Here is a 16,143-nt window from a genome sequence, read left to right as displayed (position 1 = left end):
GCCCACATCTGTCATCTTGTCCTTATGGTAATTATAAGGAATGTTTACACAGGTATTGCAACTTGACAATACTGACAGAACTGATGTGTCTGATCTGTTTTCTGTGCTCACTGAAAAATAAACTGTATATGGCTGTTTTTTGATTAATATCACACACAACATCATAACCACAGAATTACACATATTCAATTATTGACCTGCCAGTGATCTACAGTTGTTTTTGTTGATTAAAAATGTGCATTCATGCCAACTTTAAATGCCACAGCAACAATCTCATTTTGAACCATCAAACCACGCCTTATCTTTGGGGAAATTGATCTATATCGTTGTTAACAAGATATTTTCATTATACACACAGGCCTAGTCACAAGTCAGGATACAAGATAAGGATGAGGAGGAATGTGTGGAGGAAGTGAAGATGATGCATTGTAAAAAAGCTGAATTGCATCCTGGTATAGTGAAAGTACAGTGATATAAAAAGTCAAAGGTGAAGTGAGACATGCAGTTCCAGGCCTGAGAATCTGTTTTCATTGTGTGGAAGATTGCACAGCCACACTGTGTTACTTTTACTAGCTAATTTTGGTTGATTCATACTGACCCCATCTACTGCTTTAGCAACTCGTGTCTTTATCAACAGTTCATTAGCCATGGGCTACAAAGCCATGGGTATATTCTTGCAGCTTGTTTTATCTGCAGTTACTGATGTTTACTTTGTATTCAGTGCCACCAATGATTACATGAATTGAACTACATGAACAAACCCTCAGCTAGTATATTAGACATAGCCAGCTATAAAAACCTTATAAGAGCTGATGAATTCTGAAAATTCAATCAGAAAATACACTAAGCAAAGATATGCTCAGAATATGGGCAGGCTACCATAATGTTTCAGGGGGACACATGAAAGAAACCCTGTAGAGCTGAAAGTCAAGCAAAATGTGTTAAAATAATTTTGGTTTGAATTGACAAAACAAGATAAGAGAGCCTTGGGCTCTGGAATAATAAAAGAAATACTGGTTTAAACTGGTTCCGTATTTAAATCAAAATATTAACTACACTCCACTGACTGACCAGCAGAAAACTCAAGGCTAAACAGAACAGAATGTTTACTGACAGAAGGCAAATGTCCAGACACGTCGATGGATTAATTGCCTCTCGAGGAGCTTTGTTTCTTTTTGGGATCAGAAGAACCATCCTTGAAAAAAAACGAACAAACTGTGACAAACAGTAGAACAAGGATCAGAGGCACGGTGATGGTACAGCATGACAACAACAATCCTATTTCACAGATACATCATAATTGTATAAAGTTAAGGCAGAGCTTACAGATTTGCTCTGTATCCCTCCGAATATAATAGAAATATGAGGAATACTTAATAGAGGCAACTTATAGGACTCATAATGATATTTTTGTTCACTTTTTTGCTTTATTCAAGGTTACACGCTATACAATATGAATATACACAACACACAGACTTTTTCAGAAATGTATCCCAGATTGTATTCCCATATATATCCCAATGTAACATGTTTCAAGAGGATAAGGCAACTTCCAATCTAAAATAATTAATTATTGGCTCACAATGATTAAAAAAGCTATAATATCTGTGTGCTTTTTGGAGCTACAAAGATGGCCATTCAGACATATTTGGCTGAACATTTATATCCAAAGCCTCTGACAAAGTATTTCCCCAATGAACAGGGCCATGATCAGAGTCAACTGGTTAGATGTGCTGGTCCAGTTTGGTGTTACAAGCCTACTGCTCACAATGCAGCCTTTAAATTGTAGTAGTCTCAGCCATGCACAAGATAAGCTTCCATTAACCACGTCCTGGATTAATGAGACAGAAAAGAGAGTTAAGAGGACAGAGGCGGATGTTGAAGAGTGGCATCAGTTGGCAGCGACCACTCCTAAAGGATGCCTGGCCATCCCAGCTGCCACCCCAGTTTGGTGGTAAATGACATGTTAAAAAAAGGAAATTAATGATCTCTTATGGCCACATTTAAGATTAAGTGGTAGGCTTAAGTTCAATGAAATAAGATACATATGTGTAAAATTGTCTAAAGATATAAAAATAAAACAATTCATTGATTTCTAATGCCATCTTTAGAAGTTTCTATAATGTGCCACAATAATGTTATGTTTTTGAGTTCAGTATCTTCATTTGGGCTTTTTCCAAGCAAATATTGATATATGTGATTGTTTGTGATTAAATCAGCATATATTTCTGCTACCCCTTACCACTCTCTGGCCACCCCATGAATATTTCTCTAGATCCGCCCCTGTGTGTCAATTCCACTCTGCTGGTGTCTCAAGTAAAACTAGGAATCCTAAACTTTGTCTGATAGTTTGGAAAACTTTTATGGGAAACTATTTGGATTCACTTTACGTATGTTGCACAGTGAACAGCTAATCTCAAATGACTGAAGGTGTTATCTCTTAGATCAGAAGCCATTTTGTACAGTACAAAACTGTACTAGTGACTTTTTTTAATGTCTAGCAGATAATTCATCCCCATGAAGAACTTCTGCTGTGAATGTGTCTATTATCCCTTACCAACATTTTGGCTTTTAAAACAGTTTTAAATCCATGTATAGGTAAATTTGTTTTGAATCTGCTGTTTTTCGCATACTGGCCTTGTTGAGGCTGAGTGCTGGCAGGGTCGCTAATGCACGTTTTACCCACGTGTGGACATTTCCTACAGTATGCAATTACAGTACCAAAAATACCTCTTTGCAATAATGTGCCTGACCCCCATATGTAGCCCAACCTTACCAAAAGAGTTGTACTGACTTAATGTGACAGCCATGCATCCTATTAGAGACTTTCTGGAAGATTCTATAAAGTGAAAGCTGTGAATAGCTACCATAACAAACACCCAAAACCTTTAAATTATGATTTTTAATCAAATGTAGGCCTATTTACTGGAGTGAAAGTATGTGACTTCAATCTTATTTTGTAAACATGGTATTAAGCACCAATATCAATTTAGATTAGGTCATAGGGGGTGAAGGCTAACTGAATTTAATGTATCTTGAATGTTTTTTTAATGACTCAATTGTCTGGAATCAAATTAAAAACACACTTTAAAAAAGTGGATAGTCTCTACAAAGGTGTTAATGAGTTGTTTGGCTGTATAACCCTCAAGTATATCTGACCTGTTTTACAAGTATAATACATATATTACAAAAAAAACTTTTAAATATAAAGCAGATATCAAGTCCAACCTGAGTTAAATACCATTTAATTGCATGGCAGCACAATTATGTGCAGGATCTTATTCCAATGAAAAACACTACAGCTGATAGCAGTGTTGAGCATACTGGGAGTTGTCTTATTTAATCAAACATCTCTGCCATGTGGGAGATAAAACTTTCTCTTAAGAAGGCGTGGGACAGTTTCACTCTCCTCTTAAAAAAAAAAAAAAAAAGCCTTTTTTATGGTTATTGTACACTTAATTGTTCCCGGAAACGCGTACTTTCATTTATTAACGCAGCATTAACGGCGCTAAATTACACATATCACAGTGTTTTGCAATGTATTCGTGTAAAATATTGTCATTTTAAAATGTAAGCGTTGATATTTTCCGGGGGGAAATCTGCTGATGCCATATTTGAAAGGCTCCATGCTTGGCTGGTCTCTGGGTTTAAGGAAGCTTGTCCGGCCGGGCCCGGCAGTCGCAGCGGAGGGGGACTCGACGGCGAGAGCTTCAGGCGGTGTGTGTGTGAGCTGGTCACGGACACCGAAATATCTCCACGACGGCTTTTCTTACCGTCTTAAATCCACGCAGCAATGAACACACGGGTGTAGCGGTCGTTTTGTAACATATCCAGGTGAGTTAAACTTGTGTACTGGTGTCTTGTGGGTTGTAGCTGTGTAAAAAATAGCCGAGGCTAGGAGGGTAAGCTGTGGCTCAATACAAAGGCTTTCTTTGCCGGAGAAAATGCCGGGGCTGCAGCAGCCGGGAGGCCCGCCTGTGTCTTTCAAGTCGCCGACCAGCCCCGGTTATCCCTCCAATGTTTCACCCCATCCCGTCCATTTCTTCCAAAAAATGCAACCATATTGTTTAACATGGAAGCTTTACCGGGTATAACTTACGTTTAGCGGCGTTACTGACCGATTACAGTGGCTTTTGACAACCGTGGCCGGTACCAAGAAACATGGTTGCTCTGCGGAGTCTCCTAACGCTGCACGCCGGGCATCGGTGCAGTCCTTGCCGCTAGAGGCTTACGGGGACAGCCGGGGTTGCTCCGTTGCAACCAGGAAAGCGTATGGGAGGGAAAATACACGCAACAACACGTTTTGGTTATGTAACACAGAAAATGCTACTCCCTAATGTTGGCATGACTGGTGAAACTTTCTTTGTACACATGATATGTCAAACAAAGTTGGCATACGACTACGTTATGCTACGTTTTTAGCTCGGTTTATGCGCTTCTCGGCATTTTTCAGCGGGGCGTATTTGGTGACCTATCCCGATTTCCTGTTGTTTATTTGCACTTTGATATCGGGTTCAGCGGGTTATAACCACTGAGGAGAATTGGTTAAGAGTTTGGCATATTGTCTGTTGGTGTCAGGCTGTAGTCGGGTTGCTCATTGCCCCTGCAGGCTGCACACTGAGCTGGAGGATTTACATTTGGGGGTATGTAGGCTAGCAGACGCTCCTGCATAGCGACTCCTCGGCTGGGTTCATGTCTGGAAGCAAGTCTGTTGATGGAGGCACAATACTGGCTGTGGCAGAGTTCAACTCTGGACATTAGGTTACTCACAGGACAGCCTGGTAGTAGTAGTAGTACGGGCCAGGGTTCAGATGCATGATGCCATCCAGTATCTGAAGAGAATGAGACCAGGAATAGCATTAACATGGGCTACTCGTGCAAGAATTGTGTTTGCATAATGTAACAACACAAACAAGCTGTAATCTGATATCAGAAACAAGAGAAGTCTGTTTTTAAAAGGCAAACCTTAAGACCAAGGCACCTATCGGTTCCAAACCCAGATGTATTAGCCCCAGTGGTGGAAAGTATTACATTTAGTACCAGAAGTACAGTTTAAGTTACTTAAAGTATTTCCAGTTTAAAGATTAAAAAAAGCTATGATATAAAATATGTTGCATTGCATATAAAATTAGCTCCACCCTCACCATATTCAATTTATTGATGTACCAGTAATAATAATCCAATAATATAATATATAATGATATGACAAGTATAGGTGTACTTTTAGTATTGATAATTTCAGTACATTTTACTGACAATACATAGGCCTATGTACTTTTACTTTAGTAAAAAATACAGGACTTACTTCCTACTTACTACTATATATTGCATCTCTACTTGCATAGAAGCATAAAAAATCTGAATACTTTTTCCAAGAGTAACTGAACTCCAGCAGCCCAGCCTGCCCATGTCGTGACAACTTTAAGTATTTGTTTGATATTGCATTACAGAGTGGGATGTGTGCACCGTCAAAACTGGCCATCAGGGAGAGCTTGAACGACATCCAGTGCCACATTAAAACTTAATGGCACAAAGAGTGTTTACGGGGACAAGGACCAATTGGTTGAACATGATAATTTAACACCATTAATTTGAGGTAATTGATACCATAATTAGAGGGCACATTGGTATTAAAGCACAGCTGCCAGCATGCCACTGACACAGTGCTGTGTAATAGATGGATGGACTAGCCACAGCAACCTGTAACTTCAGGTCCTGTTCTTACACTGCGATAGTATGGAGTCTAAATTAAATGATTCAAAATTAATCCTAAATGTTTCCCTTGATACCTTGCATGGCCCTTGCATATGCTTGATTCTGAGTATTTTTTTTAAACCTGTTTCAGCCATTGCCACAATCAGATAATTTAGGAAGACAACAGGCCTTCAAGTATACTGTGGTACTAGTGTGCAAAGTCATCACATGTCAGGATAGAGTGGAATATTGTTTTATTTTTTAGTATTTATGCTGGAATAAAATACATTTATTCAGGGCTGGATTACCAACTGGATAAACTGGACAACTGCCAAAGGGCCCCAGACCCTTGGGGGTCCTGAAAGTCCAATGTTCACTGTGTGGCAATTACTTTGCTGTAATTTGATTAATGGCAAATGTGTTCTGTAATGTGCACCATAAATAGTAAGGTGGCTCTTGCCCTTTTACCTAATATAAAGCCTTGTCTTGTTTGAAAGCAGATGAAGGAGGAGGTTGAAAAGATTTCCCTTGCATTGTCAAAATCAACTTTTGGAATATTATAATCAGTGTGTGAACCATATTATGACTTTCAAAGGAACTCACTTGGGGCCGGGGGGGGCTTGACTGATTGAATCACAGTATGCTGACTACAAAACAGAGCAATAAATAATGACAGTTTGGCGTGCAGACTGAGTGGTACTGAGAAAGTTGTTTTTTCCTGATCTGAGTTAATGTGAGTGAAGTTTATGATATTGTGCTGCTACACTTCAATGGTGATTGCAAAAGTACCTTTTGGCATGCTCCTAAGATTTGGCTCTAGCTGAAAGACCTGAGATTATTTGTCATAATTTGTCAGAGCTATTTGAAGTCCATTCTTCCCCTCAGTGTGACCCAATGGACCTAAATACTTTCAGCCTTCCAATTCACTGCAGCCTTTCACTTCCCAGCAGCGTTGTCTTGTGCAGTTTTGGAGTACAACTTTTATGCACTTGAGTTACAATTATTTACATAGGAATTATATGGGATATTTTGGAAAATTTGACCAAAACAGGGCTAGGAGACTTACAGAAGCTGCAGACATTGGACATACTGTGAACACAGTCATCTGAATACTCCCAGAAATTCACAAATTCGGCCATAAATAAGCAATAACTACTGCACCCCAAAGGCTCAAAGAAACGCTACCAAAACTACGCAGCACCATTTCATTTTACATGATAACATACAGCCCACAGTAAGTACTGCAGAGAGGTCACATGGAGTTCCTCCACATGATGGTAGCAGAGCACTGATGATGTCTTTTCCGCAGCATATTCAGGATGTTTGCGAGGATTTGTATTCTGACTGGACACTTTGTCAGCATTGACCTGATAGACTGTAGGTTAAGTGAAGGAGAGCAGATAGTCATAGATTTAGTGGAAGTTTACCATAATAATTATATGTGCATTGATGAGTAATATCGTCTTTTTGATTACAGTGGTTAAAATAAATCAAAGGCAACTGACAAAATGTTCAGTCTGCTAGTATGGATGTATATTTTATATATTGTTATTTATTACAAAGCATCATGTTTTCCTCTTTGTCAGGGTAAGAGATCAACAACAGGGGCAGGTAAATAAAAAAACAAACCAATTATTATTTTAAAAAATCATGTATTATCAGGTTTTTACTTAACTCTCAAACATCCTTTATTGGTTGGGCTATAATTTTGAGACATCACCTTGTGTTCTAGGGAACTGTGATGGAAACTTTCTGACATTTCACAGTACAAACAAGTAATCAGTGTAAAAAATAATCAATTACATAAGTAATTTTTAATTGCAGCTTTTATGTTGTTTAAATGTGTTTTTGGTAGCTCCAACTGGAAACTCCCTTGAAATATCCATCAAATCTCCCTGAAATCCATTATGAGTTCAAGAGGTCTGTACACTTGGACATGTTTAGACAAATTGTTTTGGACGGATCCGCTTGCAATATTTCAGTGACATAATGACTTCATTCACAGCTCTTACAAAAGGATTAGACATGTGGAAACTGAATGAATAATAATGAATGTCATCAGGATACTTTGATAGATGAATCCCATAAACATATACATCTGTACATGGAGGCTTTAGTTATCAGTGTTGTCTGACTTGTCTGTTTCTCCATTTCTGTTTTTTTCTCAGATTGAACAATGTGATTGTGATCGGAGGCAGCTGCACTCCAATGGTCGAGGACCTCACCTCACTTCACTAGAATGTACTTGATGAATGTACCTCCTGTCGCAGCGACGCAAACAGAATGGAGAACATGTGGCCCACCTGGAGGCTATAGCCTTCCAATCTGCTTCAATGACTCTGACACAGAGTTGTCCACCAGAGGCACACCTATCTCAGACAAGGTCCAGATGATCATTGAGAGTCTTAGGAGCACCCAGTCCTCACTCGAGATGGGCGACGAGATCGAGGGAAACGTGCTGTCAGGACAGGAAGGTCATCCCCAAGTCTGCAAGGTTGCAGTGGGTTCTTATGTGGGAGCCAAGTCTAAAACTAAAGGTCCCACTGAAAACCAACAGGCAGATGTTTCCTCCCCAATCAACCACAAGAGCAGTGACTCTGACAGTGATGATTCAGTGGACAGAGGAATTGAGGAGGCAATACTTGAATACCTGAAGGAAAAAGATGATCACAAACGCAAGGCGGATCCGTGCTTCACCTTTCTCCCTTCATCCAAAATTCCCAGGAAAACCCCACCTATTTCTGAGGTCTCCAAACAGAACTCTGACAGCAATACATTTTTGATTGCCAGTAGCCAGTTTCCAAAAAGTGTCAAAGCTGACACTCCCACAGCAGCAGCTGTTGTACCTATAAAAAAGTATATTAAAAACAAGGTGTCGCTAAATGACAACACAGTTAAGAAATTGGATTCTAATAAAAGTACAACAACAAAGAATTTATTCTTGCCCAAAGAGCAGACAAAGAGCCCCTCTAAAACAATCAGCCTCTTCAACAAAGTAAATTGTCCCGTCACTGTTAAGGTGGAGCAAGACTCAAATGATTCCAGTAGTGATGATGGCATCGAGGAGGCTATTCAAAGATACCAGTTAGAGAAAAAGGAGCAGGAGAACAAAAGTGAGGCTTTCATCCCACATGCATGCAAAGAGGAGTCTGACTCCACTAGCGATGATGGGATTGAAGAAGCTATTCGCTGCTACCAGCTTGAACAACTTAAGGAGAAGAGTGTCCTGAAACCATTCTTGCACAAGCAAAAACCCTTTTGTAAGCCATTAATGCCTGCTGTTGGGAGTACAAGCAAGGAAAACATGAAGAAACACAAACTTAGAAAGAAAAAGACTCGAACAGAGAAAGAAGTGAAGTCTTTTCAACCTCCTCCTTCATCTGTTTTCATACCTAAGAATACCCTTCCGGAGAGCTCGAAGGGAAAGGGAAATGGGTTGCTTTTGTTTAAAGTAGAGAGTTTTAAGGAGCAACCTACCCTTACCCCTACCCCTACCCCCACCTCTGCCCCTGCCCCTCCAAAGGTTAATACAACCGCAGAGCTCATGTGTGCAGAGGCAATACTGGACATTTCAAAAACTGTTATGCCTGAGGTCTTCCATCATAGTGTTGGCCTTAGCAGTTGTGCCCCCACTGAATCTTCCTTGCAATCTTCGTTTCCTGACAACTGCCCAGATGAAGAAAGTGATGGCAGCTCCATTGATAGTGAAGATGGGATAGAGCTAGAGATCAGGAAATTTCTTGAGCAAAAGGCCCAAATGAACAAACAGCCGCCCATCTCTGCTTCGACTCAAGAGCCTGCTAGTGTAAATGAACCAGAGGAAGTGAAAGCAACACAAGTTGCAAGCCAAAAGAAACCTCCAAGATTGTCTTTGACACAGAGAAGAAAACACAAAGAAGAAACCTGTAGCATTTCCAACATGTCGGGCACAGATAACAACGTTAAAGAAGCAGCCCCTAAACCTTTACCTGAGCATGGAAAAGAATCAAGCCCATTGGTGTTTTCCCAGAGAAGTCAGACGCACCCAATAGCTGGATTACACGAGACAGAGCCAAGTGGAGACAAAAGCAGCTCGCTCGACAGTGATGCGGACCTAGACACTGCAATAAAAGACCTGCTCAAGACAAAAAAGAAGTCAAAGAAAAAAACCAGAGACCTAAAGCGGAAATCTAGGAAGTGCCTCAAGGATGAAGAACCAATGCTGGGAAATGCTTTACCGACCAAAAGGTCCAAACCTGATCCAATTTCCAAGCGCAGTGCTTTCAAGAAAGTATATAAGAGCAAGGATGACATGAAAGAGAAGTCTGGGTTGGGTAAAATGAGCATTTCACAACATAAACAAAATAATAAGAGTGAAGAGCATGATATGCATGAAGATGAAACAGAGAAATTGAAAGCAACTCAAGGGCAAAACACGCCGTCACTGCACAATACTCAGACTGCTCTTCAGATAAAGGAAGATAGCAGTTCAGTAGACAGCGATGATAGCATTGAGCAAGAGATCAGAAGGTTTCTGGCTGAAAAGGCCAAAGTTTCCACTGCAGAGAAAAGTAACGGCACTGACACAGTTTGTACCCTACTTCAAGCTGAAGACATTAAACAGGAAAATCAGCTGGCTGAAATTCCAAGAAAAAGCATCAGCCCTCTCTCTGGACAGTCTCCACTGAGTAGTCAGCCTCTTCCAACGCCACAGAGTTCTCTGCCAGACATCTCTATCGGGGCACATTCATACCTGTCCTCAGTCCAGTCCCGCAGCCCCAGTCTTTTGGAACCAGCAGACGGGGCAGGGGCTGCGAGAACGGAGCAAAGGAGGCCTGGCGCTGGGAGAGGCAACATCCAGGATGTTACCCCACAGGTGGAGAGGGTTCGGACGGTTTTGAGTCCTAACCTTGCTCATTCCCGCTTGGAGTCAATCAAGTGGCGCCAGAGCCTTGGACTCCCCACTACTGACACTAGGACTCCGAGTCGAACTCCATTCCTTATCACATCATCTAAAACCAGCGAGATTGCAACAGCAGCTCCACCATTTCAAAGCGGGGTCATCACCCCCAAATCACAGACTCCAGTCACTGTTTGGTCCTCTGCAAGGACCAGCAGAGCACCATTCCCCTGTTCTGCAGAGACAACTGTAAATACCACATTCAGAGCCCCTGTTTTAAACCTTTTATCTACTGCCAGGCAGCATCCAAGGATGTCCTTTTCACAGAGCCTCCCACCTGGCCACAGATCACAGTGCCCTATAGACGGAGAGACGGAGAGTATGGTGCATATGCGTAAGGACAAGAGCGTGTTTGTTGAGCTGGAATCTAATAGGACCAACCATGTCCAGGTGCGAAGCAGGGAAAGGAGCGAGGGAAAGGAGAGAGTCAACTTGCTAAGTGAGATAAAAAGAGAAGGCGAGAGCATGAAGATAGATGATAAAGAAGTACATCTAGAAAGAACAGAGGAAGAATTTATAGATGAGGCAGATTGTGAGTCAGACAAAAGGAGAAATCCAGAGAAGAAGCAGGGCTTTTCCACATTGTAAGTATTTTCTTTGGTCAATATGTCCCATAGCATCATATTCCAATTTTATGTAAGTTCATTTCTTGATTGTGCCCTGTTAACAAATATAATGTAGGTTATGATCAAGCTCATTGATTTATAGGCTCTAAGGGAACGTTTGTTAATATGATTAAACAAAACATGCATTTTTTTAATGCGTTTGTACATTTATACGGCTATGTAACACAATGGCACCATCATGAAAACTTTTTTTTTTTTTGTGCTCTGAGGTTAAATCATATCATCGAACCTTTAAAAAGCAATACAGTGACATATTGGTACAAGAGGCAGACTGCATGAGTAGAATACTTTCGTGCAAAAAATGACATTGTCCTAAATATCTGTCACGTTTTATGTAAATTTGAAGTGACCAAGAAAAGTAACCAGTCATTATGACAAAATAAGGGTTTGTGGTTAAGTCCAAATGCTTAAAATTTGGTTGTATCTTTTAAATGTACCAGTGGGACAATGTAAATTAGCAATGCTAATCAAAACATACATGCTGATATTACATAATCTTACACAATTCACATGTGGTATGTAGGTTTACTTTAAGAGGTCAAAGACGATTTATGTGCAAAAGTTAAAAAGTAATTATTTTTTATGTTATTGTAATACGTTTCTGTCACAGCCTTCATTAGGGGCATCTCAATTAAAGTCAAAAGATAAAACGTATATAACTAGATCCATTTACGCTCAGGTGTACAGTAAATATAATAAATTAAACATTTTTACACAGCTTGGTACGTTTACTAGACTCTAGATTACTAAAATAAAGACTGTGTGCATGCAAAACATTTATGACCTGATTTATTAGACCTGAAATGATGATTAGTCTAGAGAAAATCAACATTTGAAGACGTTACCTTGGGCTCTGAGAAGCTCTGATTGCCATTTTTTTACTCCTCTATAGTAAAAGATTAATGATCATCAATAATGAAAATAAGCATCAGTAGCAGTCCTAAGCAATCTCATGCAGAGTGGGGTTACATGGCAAAAATGTTATAATAAAAAATTTCTATAACATGAGATTACATTTATCAAAAAACTATCCTAAAAGTGCTTATTTATTAATAAAAAAGAGATCAAATCTAGCATAATAGAGTTAACCACGACTTTACCTGACCAAATTCAAACATGTCAAACATTTACTGAATTGTTCACGGTTTCGCCCTGGTTGCTTGTGTCAACAGACTCCTCCCCATATAGTACCATCCCACTCAAGTGTAGCCAAGAATAATCACTCTGTAGAGACCTTTTTCACAGCAGCCATTTTGACATGAAATGGTAGCATAATAAGCACAGGTTCTACCAATGATACTAATGAAGGTTCCACGTCATTATAGTGTAGCAGAGCTTTTCCAGTGAGCCAACATGCACAGTAGCAGCCCCCTGAATCTGCTCGACCTGAATGGAATGGAACCTTAATTACTATCGCTGATAAACACCCGTGTTTACCCGACTATTTCATGTCAAAATGGATGCTGTGAAAAAAGGTCTATTCTCAGCTCCACCTTCAAAACATGCCACTTTACTTCCTCACTCACTCTATCTCACCTCTTTGTCATTATCTCACGCTGCTGAAGTTCTAAATCTGGCTGCTTCTAATAAAATAATATGTTATAATTACTTTCTCACCCACACATTGACCTTTCTAACTTTTGCACATGAAAAGAAAATGCCGGGGTACACTTTTGAAACACATAACCCTTGACCCACCTTTTTAGGGCAAATTTAGAACACCAGTGGGTACTGGAATCATTTTTGTTTCTTTTCCCAACTACATGAAGATATTACGCTTCATCTTGCCAGCACTATTGGTTTTTCAGACACAGTGCCCTTAGTTTATTATATGGTTTAAATTTATAGATGGGAATTTAAATCTCATTTGTCGATGAAAGCCACTGTAAAAGTCTTGGACTTATTACCTCTACGACTCAAGTGTTGTTCCAGATTCCACAGAAGCCACATAGTTACTCCTCTCTGTCTTGCTATACTTGATATTTAGTGTGTTCATTTCTTTGTCATGTTAAAGTTTTCTTGAATTTCATATGTGAAAAAAGGCTATTTATTTTTGTTTATCAAAAAAAAAAGGAACTGAACATGCTGTGCATTGCCAGGTTTTGTAAATATTTTGTAAGAAGTGTTTCTTTTTTCTTTTACTCTTTCTGAAAAACAACTTTTGCTGTGTCTTTTAAGTGCATCTGTGTAATAAAGAGTGGAATCCGAGGAACAGTGGGTCTCTCATTAATAATGTATAATAATTTGCATCATAGTTAAATGCCTCATGGATGATTACTGGTTTAATTTACAGGCTTGAAGATGGACTTTGGGATCAATTATGAGATGATTAAGTAATTACTGGGAATTGGTCTGATGTGTATCCTGCTCTGCCTTGCCCAGGTCTTTGTCCAGTGCCATTGACCCTGGCATCACCTTCAGACCTTGCATAGCTCTTACAACAGAGGAGAGAAGCAGGATGTTCAACGGGAGGTACCTGGCTAGAAAATGCAAGAAGGTACAATTATGTAGAATCATGGCCGCAAGTTAATTTTGCTTCAGTATTTGTATCCCTATAAGATGAAAACCAGATATTCAGTAACATATTAGCTAAGTTCACTAGCCTGGAAAGGAAAGCTGAGCATATAGTTTTACTTTGGCTTTTTGTAAAAAAGTTCCAGATCCAGCGAGTGTGAAATATGTATTATACGATGCTTGCAGGGGGTACCTTCACTCAAAGGTGGTCCTGCGCAGAACAAGGCCGTGCAGCGTGTCAAAAGAAAGCTTCAGTTCATTCCAGTCGACAGGTATGTGATTGGACACAAATGGTTTGGTCTTCACAGTGAGTGATCAGAGTTAAATGAAAACCAACTCATCGTAGATGATTTCCCTCTTTTTCAGGAGAAAGGAAGCACCCAGTGACCAGAGCACAACATAATAACACTTCTGCATTTAAAAAACATGCATATAGATAATGCTTGAAATTACAGTATGTGGGTTGTTGAATAATCATTTTGCACTAAGTGTTTGTTTATGTAAGGTTGGCTTTTCAGGTTTGATGTTGCAGGCTAGTGGCAATTTTGTATTGTGGCTTCATGTTTACAGTACATATTTTTTTAGTTGGATTTTGAAGCAAAAATGGGTTTGCCCTGTTTTTTAATATTATAAGTTATATGTTAAGATTCTCCAAAATATATAACAATACATTTATTTGACTAAAAAGTAAATCATTAACCCCAAGAACTCCTGCCATTAGTCTTAACTACAATTTAATATTTAGTTTGTTTCACATTTCTACTGAATAATAAGAGTTTACTGGTGTTATGGTTTTAGGGTCAGTTGCTGTTCTGTAAAACTCATGTTGGATCAGATAGATTAAAATTAATTCTTCTATCAGTTATTTCTTAACATTGCCGTTGTTTTATGTTCTAGTATGGCTTTTTGTAGCTAAATGACATGCGTAGTGTTTTTGTTTTTCAATAAAGTTGTGAGGGAAAAAAAAAAGGATCTATGGGTAGTGTAGTGCATTATCCACGACAGCGCTTAGCTTTTCGGCATCCCAGGAACTACAAACGCGCAGCCGCAGTTGGCTGACCTTCTGTGGTACTGAAGCAAGCATGGCGACCAGGGCGCTGACTAAAGGTAGGAGCACATAACTGTCCGACAGTGTGGCGTTATGGTCGGGGGGGATATCTTGAATGTAATGTTATTTCAGACATCTTTAGATGCGTAGAAGAGCTGTGGCGTCGTTTTATGTTTGTAACCCTGAACGACAAGTTGTTAACTTAACGTCAGCTCATAGCTAGCAGCTAGCTGGGTAGCTGGCGTTAGCGGAACTCGCCTCAGTGATGTTTTGACCGATGTTTTGACCGATGTTTTGACCAATGTTTTGACCGATATCTCTGCCTTGCGTTCAGGTCTTTTGGGGCTACGACACTCACGGGCTGTTACGGTCGGATACTCCTGTGGTGGACATCACTATGCCGCTGCAGCGTCCATCAAACCACCTCCACCCCAAGTTGACCACGGTGAGCTTACTGTGTGAGGCAGTGTTGGTTGGTGCTGTTTTTCTCCAGACTCTCAGCAATGTCATTTTATCCTCCATACAGAACAAATCATAAACAAGCCGCTCGAGAAGCCGGACTTCTTCCGTGTGTCTGAGCTCGTCTCGTTGAAAGACCTGTTCCACGCCAGAGTGCATCTTGGTCACAAAAAAGGTTGCAGGCACAGGTTGGTATTAATTCCCACAGCTCAGCGACTGTTTGTCGGTGTTGTTGCTCAAATGTCAGTCTCTCTAAATGTACCACTTGCTTGCTTGAACATCTAGATAAATGATGTCATTCAGAGGAAACACGAGACGTTAAAGCAGTTCTGTTGATTGTGAGGGATATTGCTGCAACTAATGGTTCTTTTCATTATCAAGTAATATACTTTTTTTGAGTACTGATTAATGTTTAGGTCTCTGTTTTGTCTGACCCACAGTTAAATGCCAAAGGTTCAGTTTACGATCCCAAACAACAGTGAAAAGCAGAATCACAATTTAAAAATGACAATCAGTTATTAAACTAGTTATTGCTATCTTACACTGACACTAACTTATCAGTCAGTTGTCTAATTGTTTAAGCTCTTGCAAAGGATGTGGAGATCTACCAGATAATACACAGTTAACATAAAACTTACATTCATTATATATTTAATATTTGGTTGCATGTTTGCAGTTGTGTGAAGTGTACATCCCAACAACAGCAGACATTCGGGGTGTGACATTTAGCCTTTCATCTTGTCAGGAGTATTAAAACCTATAGCCTCATGGTTGCTTTGGCTAATATGTTTAGGGTTATTGGGCTTCATGCAAGTGTATGGGTTAGTTTTTGTATTATTCCTGAACTTCTCTTACTTTTTTTT

At 39.8% G+C, this 16,143-nt stretch overlaps 2 protein-coding genes across 2 annotated transcripts in view; both read left to right on the top strand.

The window, feature by feature from the left end:
- The first annotated feature begins 3,412 nt into the window (after positions 1-3,412).
- On the top strand, positions 3,413-14,729 carry ppp1r26 (protein phosphatase 1, regulatory subunit 26). Its single transcript, XM_035667604.1, has 5 exons — positions 3,413-3,834; positions 7,863-11,217; positions 13,642-13,756; positions 13,960-14,045; positions 14,140-14,729. The coding sequence occupies exons 2-5, from the start codon at positions 7,934-7,936 to the stop codon at positions 14,174-14,176; spliced, it is 3,522 nt and encodes a 1,173-aa protein (XP_035523497.1). The 5' UTR covers positions 3,413-3,834; positions 7,863-7,933; the 3' UTR covers positions 14,177-14,729.
- Positions 14,730-14,785: 56 nt separating this feature from the next.
- Positions 14,786-16,143, top strand: part of mrps2 (mitochondrial ribosomal protein S2) — a 2,572-nt gene continuing 1,214 nt past the window's right edge. The window contains exons 1-3 of the mRNA XM_035667605.1: positions 14,786-14,880; positions 15,156-15,266; positions 15,348-15,468. Coding sequence (XP_035523498.1) covers positions 14,856-14,880; positions 15,156-15,266; positions 15,348-15,468 — 257 coding nt within the window. The 5' untranslated portion in view covers positions 14,786-14,855. The remainder of the gene's footprint in view (positions 14,881-15,155; positions 15,267-15,347; positions 15,469-16,143) is intronic.

Source organism: Morone saxatilis, unplaced genomic scaffold, assembly GCF_004916995.1.
Source record: "Morone saxatilis isolate NCDOM2014 unplaced genomic scaffold, NCSU_SB_2.0 Contig21, whole genome shotgun sequence".
NCBI classification, from domain to species: Eukaryota; Metazoa; Chordata; class Actinopteri; family Moronidae; genus Morone; species Morone saxatilis.
The sequence above is the reverse complement of the archived record's forward strand: the minus strand, read 5'-3'. Positions and strand labels throughout refer to the sequence as shown.

What these genes read in the sequence shown, in the direction of transcription:
- ppp1r26 (XM_035667604.1), top strand. Translation starts at nt 7,934, where the DNA reads ATGTACTTGATGAATGTACCTCCTGTCGCAGCGACGCAAACAGAATGG. An exon ending in AAGCAGGGCTTTTCCACATT is followed by an intron (nt 11,218 to 13,641) that starts GTAAGTATTTTC and finishes TGCCTTGCCCAG; the next exon opens with GTCTTTGTCCAGTGCCATTG. An exon ending in TGGCTAGAAAATGCAAGAAG is followed by an intron (nt 13,757 to 13,959) that starts GTACAATTATGT and finishes CGATGCTTGCAG; the next exon opens with GGGGTACCTTCACTCAAAGG.